This window comes from Mustela putorius, unplaced genomic scaffold (genome assembly GCF_011764305.1).
Source record: "Mustela putorius furo isolate JIRA1106 unplaced genomic scaffold, ASM1176430v1.1 tig00003869_pilon_pilon_pilon, whole genome shotgun sequence".
NCBI lineage: Eukaryota > Metazoa > Chordata > Mammalia > Carnivora > Mustelidae > Mustela > Mustela putorius.
Genome location: NW_025422021.1, coordinates 3,572,603 through 3,589,595, shown reverse-complemented (window position 1 = coordinate 3,589,595; position 16,993 = coordinate 3,572,603). Strand labels below are relative to the sequence as shown.

The 16,993-nt window shown below is 37.6% G+C and overlaps 1 protein-coding gene across 6 annotated transcripts in view; it reads right to left on the bottom strand.

Annotated features, from left to right (window-relative positions):
• Nucleotides 1-16,993, bottom strand: part of CCDC141 (coiled-coil domain containing 141) — a 231,247-nt gene that overhangs the window by 79,218 nt on the left and 135,036 nt on the right. For all 6 annotated transcript variants that reach the window (XM_045066875.1, XM_045066874.1, XM_045066876.1 and 3 more), the window contains one exon: nt 10,689-10,883. In XM_045066875.1, coding sequence (XP_044922810.1) covers nt 10,689-10,883 — 195 coding nt within the window. The remainder of the gene's footprint in view (nt 1-10,688; nt 10,884-16,993) is intronic.

Below are 16,993 nucleotides of genomic sequence, written 5' to 3'. Positions count from 1 at the left end.
AGCTGTGTGGAAGCTGGCTGCCATCTAAGGGAGTGAGTTTAATGTCAGAATCTGAACCGGACAAAATTTGAATTAACACATGAAGTCTCTCCAATGTTTTCCCATTACTTATATGTTATTCTGCAGTCCCATCAATGTCCTCATGTCTCCTGAATCTGTTCTTCCTGATCACTAAAAATGTTTAAAACAAAAACAATCCCCTTTATTTGGATGATAGGAAGTAATAATATCAACTGCAGTTTAATGAGAACTAACTTGTGCTCCGTCTGTACCTTTGTGTTTCATGATTACCTTCCATTCAGCCAACAAGCATTTTGGGATATCTGCTGAGTTTCAGGCACATTATCCTGAATGGCCCTAGATGAAAGTGAGAAATGACCTCCATTGTATGACAGGGGAAACTGAGTCTCAGAGAGATTAAATAAATTGCATAAAGTAATACTTCTACTAAGTGGCAGATTTGGTCTCTGTCCTTAATTTGCCTGGTCCTGAGACTCTGGCTCTTAACCCCTGGCCCATGGAACCATGTGGCAAAAGATTACCAGGGGAAGCTTAAGAAAGAAGCAGCTTTTCCAAGAAGTCTGTTCATCACCAGTGGAAAACGTGAGATTTTAAAACTTAACTTTTTATCAATAAGTGTTTACCTTTCCTTCTTATAGGCGAGAAAAAATACGGAGAAAGGCTGAGTGGTTTCTCTTACATTATATAGGACTGGAAAAGGAAGATAGTTTTATTAGAGAAACTTTGAACCTGAAGATTCTTCCTTATCTGATCCCCCTCTCTTTTTCTGCATTTGGCAACAGAGCCAAATGTGTCAACATGCTGATGCTAGAAAAGAGTATTTGAATTTCTTTCCCAATCTTTCCATGACACATTGGAATACCACTTGGCAATAGTCACTATTTCTGGGATTTTGTTTCATATTTTAAATTTTTATCACTTCTTTTGAACGAAGTGGAGTCTCATGTTAATCACAGTTTAGTTTTAAAGTTAGTGCCAAAAACAAAAATCTGGTGTAGTCAAAATTATCATGACCTCCCTTAAATCATGCTTAAAATTAGGTGTATGTGAACTAGTGACTGTAGTAATACTATTCCCAATGAGGATGGGAGCCATTGAGCTAAACTAAAGGATGAAATAAAAGGAAAGGGTATATACGTAGATATCCGGGCATTCACTTCTTTCTTCCCTTAAGATAATCTCCAGAATTCCTCATGGGAATGGTTGAAAGAACAGAGAATTCCAAAGTGCTTTTTCTTCTCCACACATCTGACTCCACTCTGTTTTAGTATTAAGCCACTATAACCTTAATACATGTTTGTTGTTGTTTTGAGAATTAAAGAAGGAAAAAAAAACATGAGTTAGGGCATGCGGATGGACATGGAGTAAGTACTCAGAAATACTTTCTTGCAATTACTCTAAAGCTTGATGGGACACATATTTGAAAAGCTCCTGAGAGGAACAGGACCATCTGCTGCCGGTCATTCGTCCAGCTTGGGCCTCTCCTCCTGTGGCCTCGGGGGAACAGCTGCTACCCCCTGATCTGTGGGCACTGGTCTCATCTTCATAGGAGTTAGATTCTAAAGCCGCATAAAATGCATGTGTGAGCTGACTCTCCCCCTTCCTGAATGTCATCATAGAAGTATGACATCTCAGTAATATGGGAATAAATTGAAGGGCTAAACAGTCACTAGAAGGAGGTAGTATATCAAGGACCAAAGTAACACATAACTTAATGTCAAAATAACCAAATTTTCTTCTAGAGCTTTTTTTCTCGAAAAGATCACAGTGTTTGGAAAGCACTGACTTATGAATTGCTCTGTGTATCACACGTGATAGAGTCATGGCAGAAGAAAAGAGGTGAGTGGTTGCGCTCCTTCATGAGCTCAACAAATATATTTGCAAATAAGATGAGTAAGAGAGCTTATTCTTTATCCTTAATCCTAACCTAACCCTAATGGGAATTATCTAAACCCACAGAAATGTTATATTTAATGATTTTAAGAGGAGTCCTCTTTCAAAAATATCATACATTCTGTGATTGTCAGAATCCTATGCAAAACTCCTTTCTCTTATCCCTATGCAAAATTTGATGAAGAATCCATGTTCCCGTTCCAGAAAGCATCTAAGTATCATGGCTCTCACTTAATCTATACCCAGAATAGAACTGAATGTCTTTCTATTTACTATAACTATAGGGAACCTGATATACTGGATGCAGCCTGGAAAGAATCTCTGTCTCACATACGGTATAGAACAGGTTATTTTTGGCAATGACGCTATGGCCCCCATAGAAATCCCTTTGGAATTAATATTTCCTCTTTAGTTTTCTCTTCACATGTTCCTCTTTCTTCAAACCTGGTCAAATACAAATTTTATGACTAGAGACAAAAAGAAGGATATAAGCACAAGGATAATATTTTCTCCTTCTAGATTCTAGCTCTTCTTGACAATTTTATATTGTACCACCCAGTTCTCAGGCAGACAAGAAGACCAATTAGCTCTTGTTGCCTTGGTTTGGGAAGACTAAGGAGTTGTTTAGGTTTTTTTGTCTGTTTGTTTGTTTTTTATGCTGATAAAGATTTTTTCCCACCATTTTAAGTACAAGATCCAAAGTACAACATCCAGGCTGGAACAAATCAAACAGAGATGGTATCAGGGCATGGTACATTTTACTCTTTTTAAAATACCTATGAGATTAAAAAGTTCAGCAAGAACCATGAGTCACCCAGGAAAATCATATCATCACTCTGTTTCACCAAGATGCTTAATTAGTAGTATTGTTTGCTTCTAGACTAACTTATTTGAAGAGAATCCAAAACAGAACAACAACAACAACAAAACATTAAAAACGAAAAACAAAAAAACTCAAACACTGCAGAACTTTGAAATTTTCCTTGCACGAGTTCCGAGGCTGGAGAACGAGTTTGGTTGGAACCTTTACCCTTACCAAGGACACAAAACTCAACTTCTCAGAGCACCAGATCCCACTGTCTGCAGCCACTCCTGTGGCTCCCAGTTTGGCAAGCTGATGCCTGATCCGGGTCCTCACCAGATCTGCCAAGGCTTGCAATGCCAGAAAGGCAGGAGCCAGAGGGTGACGTAAGTTTCAGCTCCCAGTATTTGCTGCCCCCTGCTGGTGCTCAGGCTCATTCCTTGCCTCGCCAGGGGGGTCTCTGCTGGGCCCCACCCAAATCTCCCTCCTCCTCACAAGGGTTAGAAGGTGGCTTTGTGGTGTTGAAACATATGTAAAATCATGACTACCTAAAACTGGTTTTGACCTCACAATCTGAAAAGCTGAAGAGAAAAATAAACTGGAAAAGGAGTTTTGGATTGAAAATGGTATGTACCTGATGCATTTTGTCAACACGGAATGAAGGAAGTGTATGTACTGACGAACTCTTACTTTTTCCTGAGATAAGCCCACCTTGGAAATGGATAAACTAGACCCATAGGTAGAACTCTAACCAGCTAGTCATTGTTTATGCTTTCTGGTTTCTTTTATCTAAATTGACCTAAATAGTTTTAGGGTAATCTTGGGAATATTAACATTTCCGAAGGGAAAATGTCCCTTTACAATGTGCAAAGCAACTATTTTCTTTCATATGTTTAACAAGCATTAATTGAACTCTATGGAGCATGTACTCTGGTACATGCTGGGGATAGGAAAATGAACAAAAGCATTTAAGTCACATTACAGTGGCTAGTGCAGTATGCAATGCATATATAATGACAAAATAATGGCTGGAACGTAGTGAGTGTTTAGCCCCTCTATGCACTAGTCATGTATTAACTCATGTAGATAGCTCAGTGACTCTGTGAGGTGCATATAATTATTATTTCTATTTTTTAGATAAAAAAGCTGGATGCACAAGGAAGTTAAGTAACTGCCCAAGGTCATAGAGCTAATAAATGTCTAAGTACAGATTCATACCTCAGCAGCCTGACTCCAAAATCTACTGTATTATTTTAGAAAACTATCATCCTAGCAAATATTTTAAAATTTTCACTTAATGCTTCACAATTCAATTTATTTATTTATACTCCAACTCTTTCCTGGAAAGACTTTGCACATTTATCACCAGTTGCAGGAACTTTTATTACTGAATGGTATCCCCTGAAAAAGATAAGGATTGTTAGACCTATTTCAGAAAGGAGAAAACTCAGGCTCAAACTGTAAATTGACTTGTCACATGGCCATTTATTCGTTCATTCAACCAAATTTGTTGAACACTAGGTGGCATGCAAAGATGACTAAGACAATCTCTCTCTAAGGAGCACAGAGCAATACTATGGGAAACTGAAAAATAAGCAATTATTGCTGCCTGGAGACTTCTTGGAGGAGGTGGTACGGGTGATGACACATCTCTTCGTACAGCATTACTCCCCTTCTCAAGTATGCTAGATACTGAGCTTGAAATTTGTGTTCCTCATGTATTACAGTAATTAAGCTCTCTGCTTTCAAAATGATCTCATTCCAATGGCCCAGGATCAATGTAATCTCTTATGAAAATGAAATTTGGCCTTCAAACTCCATGGTTTGTAATATTTCACTGCTTTCAATCATTCAAACAATTACCGAGCACCCACAACCCGAAAGGCACTGTTCTAGGTGTTCTGTTCTGATGAATGCAAAGTAAAATAGACACGTTTCTTACCCTCAAGGAGCTTTAATTCAGCAAAAGAAAGGAAATCTACCCATAAATGCCTACAACACAGAGGAGAATATACTTAATGCCAATGGAGAGATGCAACAGTTTAAAATTTTACGTGGAAGGGAAACCAGTAAATCCACTCTTGACTTGCTCAGCTGTCACTTGATAGTTTTATAGAGAAGGATATTCATGAGTGGGTGACAGTAAAACTGAACTATTATAAGACTAATTAAATATGGACTGAGTTGTGGGGCTGTCATGAGAAATGTAAGATGTATAAGGTATTTCTTGTTTTTGATAAGTTTTCTAATATATACAAATAATAATATGGTCACAGTTTAGCCATATTTCTCAAATATATGCTGTGGTTTAAATAGCCCATCCTTGAGTTCTAAAACCAAATGTTGCTAAACCATTCTCTGAGGGAATACAGGAGGTAAGAAAATTAAGGTATCACTTACTCCATATCAGGAGGTTTGCCTCATCATGATTTGAGTCCTTAATATCTCTTCATATTTAAGGATATGTTCAGCAAAAGATAGAAATTTCTTTATTTTTAAATTTTATTTATTTCTTTATTTGAGAGAAAGAAAGCATGAGCGGGGGAAGGGCAGAGGGAGAGGAGAGACAGGATTCCAAGTAGAATTTGTGCCAAGTGTGGAACCTGATGCAGGGATTGATCTCATAACCTGAGATATGACCTGAACTGAAACTAACAATCAGATGCTTGACCAACTGAGCCACCCAGGCAACCAAGACAGCAACTTCTTAGCATGCTATTCAAGAAGTTCCTAACCCCCTGATTGCTTCTACCACTTGTCTCTCATCATTCTGGGCTTCCACCCTACATTCTTAATAAAATTAATTACCTTAGGTTTTCCAAACAAGGCACAGCTCTTTACTAATCAATTCCCTCCCAGCCCCATCTTGCCCCAGCTTTTCATATTTAGCTCAATGTGCAGCTCCTCTAGAGAAGCCTTCTTTGACACTTTCCCCCTGGTCCTCTCCTCTGTGTTCTCTAATGCTCTATGCTCACTCCAAAAGCTTCGGGCTTTTCCCAAAGTGCTCAGCATTTCTGTTCCCTTGCCTCTCCTCCAAACTAGACTGAGAAAGTCTTGAAAGCAAGGATTGTATCTTTAATTGCTTTAGTTAAAGTATATATATGATTCATGAAAACAGCAGGTATACAACACATTAGCCAAATTGAAATGTAGAAGAATGGAGAGAGTTAAAAAAAAAAAAAAGATGCTTTTGGTTTTTGTAAAAGAATGAAAAGTTGTTCTGGCAGGAGAAATGTGAGACAGGCTGCCTAAGAATTATGAAATTGGAAATATCAAGGAAAGGGATGTCCAATGACAATTAGCTTAATTTCTTGAATTCATTTATATCATCTAACAAATTCCTTCTGAATAATATCTTTTAGGTCTTCTACTTTGGCAGGTTTCTTCATTCTTCAATCTATACAACTGGGCCATTTTATTTTATCGTTTCCCATATCTAGCCTAAAATGTATCTATTTTGAAAATGGGAAAACAGTACATATATAAATGGGAAAAAAAACTGTACCAAATTCCATCTTTAATTATTTTGTTTTCATCTGAAACAATTACGTTGCTGTAGACATTACTGGTTTGCATTGCTGTCCATATCTTGAAAAAGCAACGTATCTATTTAAAAGACATTACACTTCCGGCAGTGATGGCAGAAGAGGAGAAGCTTTGACAATCATTATTTCAAACTGCTTTTGGTGTGTTGCGCTAGGTGTCGTAGCTTTTGTTCCATTTTGCTTTTAGGCCGACCACCCAAGAGCTACACCATGTAGATTTGGCCTCAGTCTTCACAGCTTGCTTTCGCCAAAGAAATCATGTGCCCGAGAACGGGAAGCAAGGGAGATGAGACTGTATGACCAATCAGCCATGTTTTACAGCTTCAAGTTCAGTCATTGCTGTCATATAAATTCAGGTTCACACTGCGCTGCTCTTGAAGCATATATATTTATGCTTAAGCATATATATTTGAATCACATTCTTTAAACAATGATAAGTACTCTATGGGATTGACCCACCTCACCCAACTCTTTTTTGGTGAACTTGATAAAAATATAATAAATAAGATCATCTACATTCAAGAAAGATGAAAATTCGGGGGATCCCGATGAGATACTATAATAGGTGCTATGTTCATATTTCATGCCATGTCCTAATAACTCTTAGCAACATCTCGTAATTAGAGAAACACTTCTCCAATCAGCTATAATCCCACATTGACAATCAACCCTTCTTATATTTGTTGCTAAATGATTCAGCAGTAAGTTCGCCAGCACAGGAGATAACTCTAAAATGGAAAAGAAGCATCTCAGGTTCTTAAGTGACATGGTTCAATCCACTTGAATCCAGTGGCTAGTTTATGACAGCATCAGTAGCAACATTCTGAGGTCCTATGTGCTAAAATCGCCACCTACTGTTCACTCCAGGTACAAACCGCCATACCTCAAGCCAAAGGCTATAGACACTGAGTAAGAAACACTCTTGAGTCTTGAATATTAATCAATCATCAACTTCTAGAGGAATTAAAAAGTAAACAATTTCACTCCTAAATCCGCAGGGCAAAGGCAGTGGGCCACTCTAGTCAATGTGTATTATTAGGTGATAACTGTATTTTATTGAATTTCACAGATTGAAAATATATTCTAGATTATTTTGTATAAAAGTTCTCTGCTGTATCCCCAAAATTTAGAAGAGTATCTGACATACAGCAATTGTTCAGTAAAATAGACTAAAGAAATGAATCCTTAAAGAAGAAGGGTAATTGTTGATCACACTACTTATTTAAAGACTTCACTAAAAGAAATTATTATGACTTTTCCTAGTAAGTAAGAATATCTGTATCTAAAATTGATAAAGAGAAGAGAATGAATTAAAATGAAGGGAAAGGGAGAATTTCCTTCTGCTTGCAAAAAAATACGAGCAACATATGATAAAAATCCAGATTAAAAGAAGAAATATATCTTCGGTATTAACTATTGTTAATGGAAGCATTAACAATAGTTAATTCCGAAGATGAGATTATGACATCCTTTTTATTTTAACAAAATTTTTAAAAAGTGAAAGCTGTATTTTTAAAATCATACACTTCACTTTTTACTGAACAAATACTCCAGCTGTGACATTCAGTCATTCATATATTACCCATGACACTAACATATTTTCTCACGGTGGTATTTGGCACAAATATTGAAGGAGAATATTGACCTAGCTTTAACAAAGTTGGAATAAGAGGTTGTTTGCTGAACAAATAATTCACTTATCAAGAATGGAATTGGTTTTCAAAGCAAATATCGTTTTTTAAAGCACCGACTTCCTCTTCCTTTCACGGTGCTGTATTTTTTTGGGGAGAGTCAGTAGTGCTCCTGCCCTACTTATTGGTATGCCAAGAATGCCTACCACTGACCCCTCTTTACTGGGACCATTTCTCAGTGTTGGGTTTACAGCCAGCAACCTTCAGGGCTGAGGAAATGTCTCCTTCAGAGACAAACAGAAGGCTGGATTATTGTTTGCCATCAAACAGAAGATGCCCCAAGCTTAGGGCTCCCCTCCTGGATCACTACCAGCTGCATGAGCAGTCACCCAGCGGGACCCATCTGCATCGCCCCCACCCCCAGGAATTGCGACTTGGGAAACTGACATGATGCATTGACATTTAGATTCTTGTTTTTGTGAGTAATAAGATCTTTCAAAATAAAAGTCTTTCAAAGCTGACACAAAAGTCATGTGTCTTTTGTGAACATCCACAAAACGGGCAAGTTAGCATGTTAGCTTGAAATTTTGGGTAAAATTTCAGATATTTCACAGTTCTTGACAACATGACCTCTCCTAGGGATAGGGATGTTCACAATTTAAAAAACCCAGTGCACCCAAGGTATAGTAAAGTGAGTATGGAAAGAGAAATTCAGTGCTTCAGAGATTATATAAATTGAAAATACCCCTTACTTAGTGTAAATGGAATTTTCAGACTAGAAAAAAAATTTTTAAGGGCTTTTACATTATATTAATGTTTAAATCCAGCTCTTTACTTTAACTAGGGTTATTTATAAGTACTAAAGGCTAAAATACTGAGAATTTTGTAAAATGTGGAGATCCCACAATATAAATAAAAGAGAAAAATACCATTTATAAGTCTTAAAAAAGAGTTTCCTTCTTTAATTTAAATGGATTTACCCACTACCTTATTTCATCATTTACTGCTTCTTCATAATATGATAAATATTTCATTTTAAAAATCATGATTAAATATCCACTTTCTATGCTCCGATTTCTATTTTTGCTGAGGTAAAAGCCACTATCACCTTTCTCATCGACTCTTAAATTTGGAGTTAAAAATTAATTCCTTGTTGCTTTGAAAAGGGAGAAAAAATTCTGTACTTTTTTAAGTGCCACTTGGCTATCGAGAATGCTATAGTATGGATAATATAGAATGGATAAATCCCAATGGAACTAGTGATGATTTAAATGCCACGGCATTTCAAATGATGAAATGGGATCTAGAAGTCAAGTGTAATTTCTTAGGATTTGACCTGAATTGCCATTGCTATTTGAATTTGAGGAAGTAACCATTCCATTCTTTTTTTTTTTTTTTTAAACTGTTACTATTACAAGAAGTGTCATTCTTTTTCCCTCAGGGCCCAGAAATAATGTAAGAAGAAAGCCTCCCTGGGAAGTTATCAGATAATGAGAATGGAGAAAGCAAGAGCAAGAGAGTTAGAAGTAAGGAGAGAGGGAAACTACATTTTGCAGGGCTGAACCTAGAGGGTTTGTTCTAGAAGTGTTGTTTTGTCAGAGCAGCATGTTCTATAATGGTCTTCCTTAGAAACGGCATTAACTTACTGACATATGACCCACTTATTTTATAGAATGAGGGTGTAATGGGTGTTAGAAAGTCTCTTACTCGAAAACAGGAATGTTGAAGAGGAACTCACCCAGCATCCTACCATTTACTTAGGTCAGCAGCTCCAGTAACATGCTCCATATCTTCTCGTCAAACAAAAAAATCCCAAACAAATAATTTGCCAAAATTTCCTTAATTTTTTTCTGTAATTCTAGAAACTCTATTTTAGAATTCTAGTATTCATCCTTTTCAAGTTTCCTATCAGTAAGGAAGCTCAAAATTAAGGAACTATTTTGATATATACCAGGACAGTATATTCAGATTGTTGATATCATGACTTTAAATCACAATATACCTACCTTTTAGGGGTTACTTACTCATTTCCTGTCACATTGTCCAGTTTGAAAAACATCAGTGATATTTAAGGTAGTAAATAATTCCAGCAGGGCAGTTTGAAGATGTGTGTTAGATTGGAAAAGGTAAAAGAAATTTTCAAATAATATCACCAGCTTCAGATATACGATTGAGATGAACATGTAGACATTACCACTCACTAAGAGCGACCTGTTACAGTCAACCAGGAGAAGCAGAGCACTTCTCCCAGTCTAGAAGACCTGGAGATGTTCCAAAGCAAGATTTCCCGTTGGCTGACCTTAAAAGGCAAGACCAAGGCAGGGCAGTTAGGTCAAGGCTCTGCTTCTAGCCTTGTGGTTTGCCTGCAAAAGATTTGCAGTATTCGTGTATCTTTACTTGATAAATGAAAAGATAATTTTTCAAAGGGAAATAGTTTTTTGGTAAAAGTTTCACAGTGTTCTTTTCACCTTGATATATTTTATGGTAATTTCTTTACTCCATGACAAGCCCTGCAGTGTCAGCACAAGTGTCCCCCTCAAACAGCTCAATGACAGCTCTTTGATGAAACTCTCATGGGGATGTTTTTTACATGTCAAAGCAAGGAGTCTCCTCGTTTTGAGAACCAAATAATGGCTATGATAGGAATACATTTTAGAAACTCGATTTTGTTGCTATTAATTTTGAAACTCTACGTGGAATCTAGACTTCCGTGATGTGCTCCAGCCTACTGAAGTTATGAGTCTCTTACTGGTCTGCCCTGATTACCTAAAATTACCAATGTGGCTTCATACTGACCTTATTCGTACTGCAAAAAAAACCATTTGCCTTTTTTAACCAAGTTTCCCTCTCCGCCATGAGCTGACGACATTCTCCTTGAAGCTGGTGCAGTTTCTGGTTAGAGAGCCGTAGGTGCTCTTTCTCCATGTAGCCCTTGGACAGCAGAATCCCAAGGGCATCACTCCTCAGCTTCTCAGCAGCAGAATTCCATTCCTACAAGAGATCACTCTGGTTTATTTACACATCCTCCTCTTTGTAAACTCTGACAAGATGCAGAGAACATTTCAATGTATTGAACGTATCAGAAAACTGTCACTGTATTTTCAAATCGTGACAGAGTAAATGCCACATTCCAGGTTGGAGTACCAAGATGCAGATTAAAAAAGAGAGAGAGAGAGAAGGACAAAGGAAAGAGGCTAGAAAGAGAGCGGGATAATAGCAGGAAAGGGCAGGGCGTTTGGGGTGTGTGACTGATGGAGTGTCTGGTTGCCCTGAACACAGGCCACTTCCCTTTCCATTAATGCTGTCTGAAAACAAACCCCCAAAATTATCAACAGTGTTTTTCAGTCTCTAACTCATCGTGACCGGTTTTCATTCATTTAAATATAGGAAGTCTGTCTCTCACAATTCAGTCTCATTGCCAGTGTGGGCAAATGTGTACAAGAAAGGAAGGGAAATCTCATATTTTATGGCCGCTGTGTTTGTATGTGCCTACACTTAGAACTGAAATTAAGATCTGTTATTCTCCACAAAATTAATAGTTGTGATTGCATAGTATTCCCTCCTTCCTGACCTGAGTCTCCCCTCTCAATGTTTCATTCTTAGTGGTATATAAACATTTCAGGGAAAGAAGAGGTAGGTTTTTACTTTCTGTTACAAGAAGAAGAAAAACAGTAAGTAGAGAAGAAAGAAAACTAAAGTTGGAGTAAACTGAACATATTAACAATTTATTTAAAGGTAAATTTAAGTTTCTTACAAAAGAACTGAAGCCAGATTCAGCTTCATAAAATAATGCTTATCTCTAACATGGCTGTCTTGTGAGTGAATTTTCTGGTACCCATCTCGACTGAGACTAAGCTGTACGCAGAAGCTGTTTGTTACAACATCAGAAATTTAGCGCCAGGTTTCAAAAATTACAGTCTGACTCCATCCTGGCTTGTTCCCCATGGCAAAATGTCCTGTTATTAAGTTACATTTGTTACATTTTACTGTGCAAAATCAGTATAATAATAAAAATAAGTATAATTTTAGTGCAATTTACCACTACTTTATTCATTCATTCATTTCAGAAGACATACTAAAGGTTATGCACCTGGTACTATGCTAGGATAGATGGCTTGCAGAATACAAAGGAAGAATAAAATGTAATTCTTTCCTTTAACAATATAAAACTGCTATTTTACCTCACTTTCATATATACTTACATTATCAACTGTATGAAATATATGCTGGTCCTATAAACATGTCCTGATGGCTCAACTAATGGAAATAGCAAATGTGTGGTTCCAGCCTGACTACATCAGTGATGGTAATGGAAAATAGTATCATCATGGTTGATCATACTCTCAGCCTTTCGGAGAGAATGACCAAAAGTGAGGGGAGAGGATTGTTAAAATAAAAAACAAATGGAGACCAGCCCTAAAAACGGCTTGTGCAGACAAAACCAGTTTAGTCATACAAACAAAGCTTAATTTAGCTTATTTTGTGAGACTGACTTGACCTGGGTCATTTCTTGTTTATGCCTCTGAAAATTATAAGCAAAACTTGAATCTTTCCCAAGGTCAATATGAGGTAACCACTGACCTAGTCCCTATAATTTAAGAAAATTCCAATGTTATAACCAATAATTGTGAAGAGGAAGCAGTCACTGCTTCCTCGCTATATAAGCTGCTTTATAATAATGTATCCCTGAGCCTTGTTCCATGTTTTGGGATGAGTGCTCTGGTTTGCAAACTGTCTTTTTGGTGTGTGCACAATCAGCTTTTACTAATTACTACTTTGGTGATTCATTGGTTCTCCTTCTGTTACTTGTGAACTTTTGACACTCCAAATTGCTCAGTGGGTGCAAAATCAATATTCTTAAGCATGAATGTGGGCTACATGATTTCTTAAGATCCTTCCTTTTTTAAAGCGCTATTAAGCTCCCACTTAAAGACAGCTAATATGAGCCATGACATTCTTTCATAAAGCACTGTAAATATCCCCCCCACTTAAAAATTATTACCTTAACCTTATCAGGAAAGAGCAAATGTTTTTAAAGCAGTTAGCACCATTGCGGGCACATGTAATAGGCATTCTCTAAACGTTAGTTCCCCTTTACATTCCATCAGTTTTATCATGGTTCACTAGCTGCCCCAAATTTGTTCTTCACAGGAATTTGTTTCTCAGCTCTAAAATAATGATAGTGGAAGGATTCTCTAAATGTTACATATTGATCAGTATTATGGGATAAACAAAATATTAAATAGGTTTCCTTACTGCTTAATAATCCTTCATATGTTAATGTGCTTTGAGACTCCTAGCTGAAAATATGGTTTGAAATATTCTGGACAAGGAGGCCTGTGTGGCTCAGTCATTAAGCGTCTATCTTCGACTCAGGTCATGATCCCAAGGTCCTGGGATCGAGTCCCACATCAGGCTCCCTGATCGGGGGCAACCTGCTTCTCCCTCTCTCATTCCCTCTGGTGGTGTTCCCTCTCTCACTGTGTCTCTCTCTAGCAAATAAATAAAATTAAAAATATATATATTCTGGACAAACTGTTTTGACCATGAAATCCCATGTTTACTGATCATCTCTAGGGACCAATACTCCAGTTGGAACAATGTTGGGAAATTCTGTTACTGTGCTAAGAGTAGATGAATCACCTAGAAGTTCACCTGTTTTCATAAGTCTGTCTGCATCTTTCCTTGTTGATTTTGTCTCTCCCTCCAGCTACCCAACTAGTCCATTTTCTGCCTTTTGTACCCATTCTCTTATTTTCTGTTAAGATCTGTGGGGTATGAGTCCTCAATGGACTCAAGAAATGCTTAATGTGTTAAGACAGAACAAAGCAGGTAATTCTTTCAAAAAATTGTCATTGACCAGAATCTTTCTGTTCATTAGCAGAAGACCACTTAACAAATATAAAGAACCTGTGAAGGCCTAGAGAGCTAAGAGGAAGGAAATGGAAAAAGAGTTAGGACATGGAGAAAGAGATCATGGTCTTCATGTGTTCAGCCTGGACAACACGAAGCCCTAAGGTGTTGGTATCTTAACCCTCTTCAAGACAGTACTGATTTTTCTTTCTGTATGCTAAGCACTGTACTAAATGATTTACACGTATCACCTCATTCACTCTTCCTCGCATCCCTACAAGGTAGGAACTGCTTTATCCTCATTTTACAGATGAGGTAATGGAGGTTTAGAGGTATTAAGAACTTGCCTAGATTCTCAACACTAGTAAGTGAAAGAGCCAGAATTCAAATTCAGGTAGTCTGTCTCTAGACCCTGTTTCTCAATCTCAATGCTGACCTCAGCATTTCAGAGAGGAGAGGTGATGGAAAGTGTTTTTTACTGCATAGAAAGGTTAAACCTATCAGTTTAGAATTACAGAGGTGAAAGTTCTATGAAACCCAGATAAGGCCTTGGAAATGAGAAAATTCTTAAAAGACCCTGAGGTGTTTTTTTTGTTTGTTTTTTTGTTTTTTTTTTTAGAATCAGAAACTTCCTTAATACCCACCTGTTACATATAGAAATGAGAATTTACAGCCTAAACTCATGCTTAATTTTGCTCAGCTCATGGACCAAAATAATAAAACTCTTCTCTGTGAATAAGAAGGGAAATACCTGTTCTCTAACAGTGTTCATAAATCTGCCTTTAGCATAAATTTGGCAAACAGCATTAAAGAAAGACCTCTGGAGTGGAGCCAAATCTTTGAAAACACACTTCAACTCTGTGCTGCACATCACGTTTATAAAAAGTGGGCTATGACCTTCTAAGGAAGCACTAAAGGACCATTTTGTGGCTCGTATCTTTTCTTATTCTCCATCCCCCGTCTTCTTAATTGCATTTCACAGGAACTCTGTGGGTATTAAATGAAGCTGGGTCCATTCAATATTTCTATTCAATCTTCTCAGAAAATTGGTTCTGTTTTCTTTGGGCAATCCACGCGCAGTTTCTGATGCGTTTGTGTAACATTTTGATGATGTATTTCCCCAGCCATTTTTCTTAGGGGATGCGTCCACTATTTTATTTTTAACCTAAAATGCTCCAGAGTCATCAGAATCCATCACACTATTTTTAAAAACTTAAGCTGTCATTGTTGTCAGGGCCGGTGGAACCCAATGGAGAAAATCATGGTCCGTTTTCTCTAGCCTTTGCTGCCTGCCTGCTAAGTGTTAAACCTCTGACTGAGTTTCAGTCACTCTGCAATAACATATTTCCAGTACATGTCCCTGCCAGCTGAAAGCCAAAGCCTGCCATTTCCTTGACTTTTCAGTCTTGACAGAGAAACATGCATATGTCTGCCTGAGTAAAGACATGTGGTACTGTGTGCTCTTGGGCTCGGGCTATCTCCTCGGGTCACTCTGTTTTTTTCCTTTTTCACTCTCAGTGGTTACCCTTTTACACTGTACCTTTCACTGTTCCATCTGCTGAGGAAATTGAGCTTCTGTTGGATACCTTGATTGGAAGGGTACTTTTAAGAGGATTAGTGAGGATAGACAAGAAGGTGAAAATGATTTCTTCTGCCTTTTCTATACTCCCAGGTTAGCTCTTCAAATGAAGTTATGGATTGGCATTAAAAATTACCCAGCAGGTAGATTCAAAGAGTAGAAAGTAGAAAGAAAGAATATCATCACAATACATTTAGTAAGTTTTTATTCACAGGAAACTTCACTGTAGGTGAAGGGGTCTAATGACCCAAGGGCATGTGGTAAATTATTTTCATTATAAACCTGACTTGAAAATGTAAATTTTAAGTGGGGGAAGATGGACAAGAAAGAATAGGGGACGTATTATAAACCACTAAGAAAATACCAGCTGTGGAGGTGACGGGCCAAAATCACATCTGGCTGAAGCATGTGTGGAGCCCATGTATAGTCTGCATAGCATGGCTATTTCCTAGGACATCTCATTAGACACAACCCATTTCTTGTTCATTCTCTAAATCTACAGTCCCATTTGGTTCAGCACGAAGGAGAATTAACTCATTGACACAAAATCATAGAATTGTACACAATTGTATTAATAGTTGATACAAACAAAATAAACCTGGCAATTTTAATCAGACTATTTGAAAGTCTGTTTTGAGCAGGAATTTCTTTTTAGAGGGAATTTTTATGCTTTTAAAGAGTGGCAGTGAGCCACTGAAAAGCTGAAACTCTGATTATGCCCAGTTGGACTGCAAACTGGGCCAGAGTTTCATCTCCTGCTCTGTTCCCAGGCATTTCCACACTGACGTACACAAAATCAACGATCTTACTAGAGCACTGGGTCCCATCCCACAGCTGGATGGTACAGAGTTCAGGGTCCACACGCCATTTGAACTAGACCTTCACTATGATGCATTTCGGCAAAGGTCTTGATTGCAAACAGGAAGAACTGTGATTTTGTGTCACCTAAAGATAAAAGAAGTGTGGTGTTTCACCTCCCAACCATTAGGCAGAGAACCCTTGCTACTGAACCAGAGAGAGCTTATGGGTAAGAGCAGAGAACTGGAGCTAGAAATACACTTTTTATTCCAAACTTAGTAAGTGGTCTCAAGCAGGGTATTTTTTTTTTCCCAAGCCTTACTTCCCCTGCAATGCAATGGCCACCATCAACACACATATGCCTCTGCTTCTCTAGTGAACCTATAAATTGAGTGATGGATTGCTGTGCTTTGAATTCCCAGATTTTAGGCCCTACTAAAATTTTGGATTTTAGCTGTATTTTCCATAATTAATCCTAGTGGGATTATAGCGGGATTATAGACTGATAGTCTATAGTAGAAATGACAGATACCATCAAAATAATTTTTGAGTGATAGTTGCTTTCTCTTTTCTCTATTGAAGTATTCCAAAAGTCACAGTAAAAACTATGGCTTGGAAGTTTCTTGTTTCCCTTATTCTGCTCAGTGCATGGCTACCAGGTAGGATTTGTCGTTCAGCTGCTCGGAGTAGGGTGCTTGTTGTTAATACTGAAGCAATGGATGTGTGGTAGAATAAATTTTTAAAATCAAATAAAATTTTAACAAATTGCACTCATGAGCAAATCTTCAAAGTAATGATTAGAGCAAAAATACATTTATTTTTTCTTCCTTAGTTCAACATAGTTTTGGGATGAAAATTTAATTACATTGGA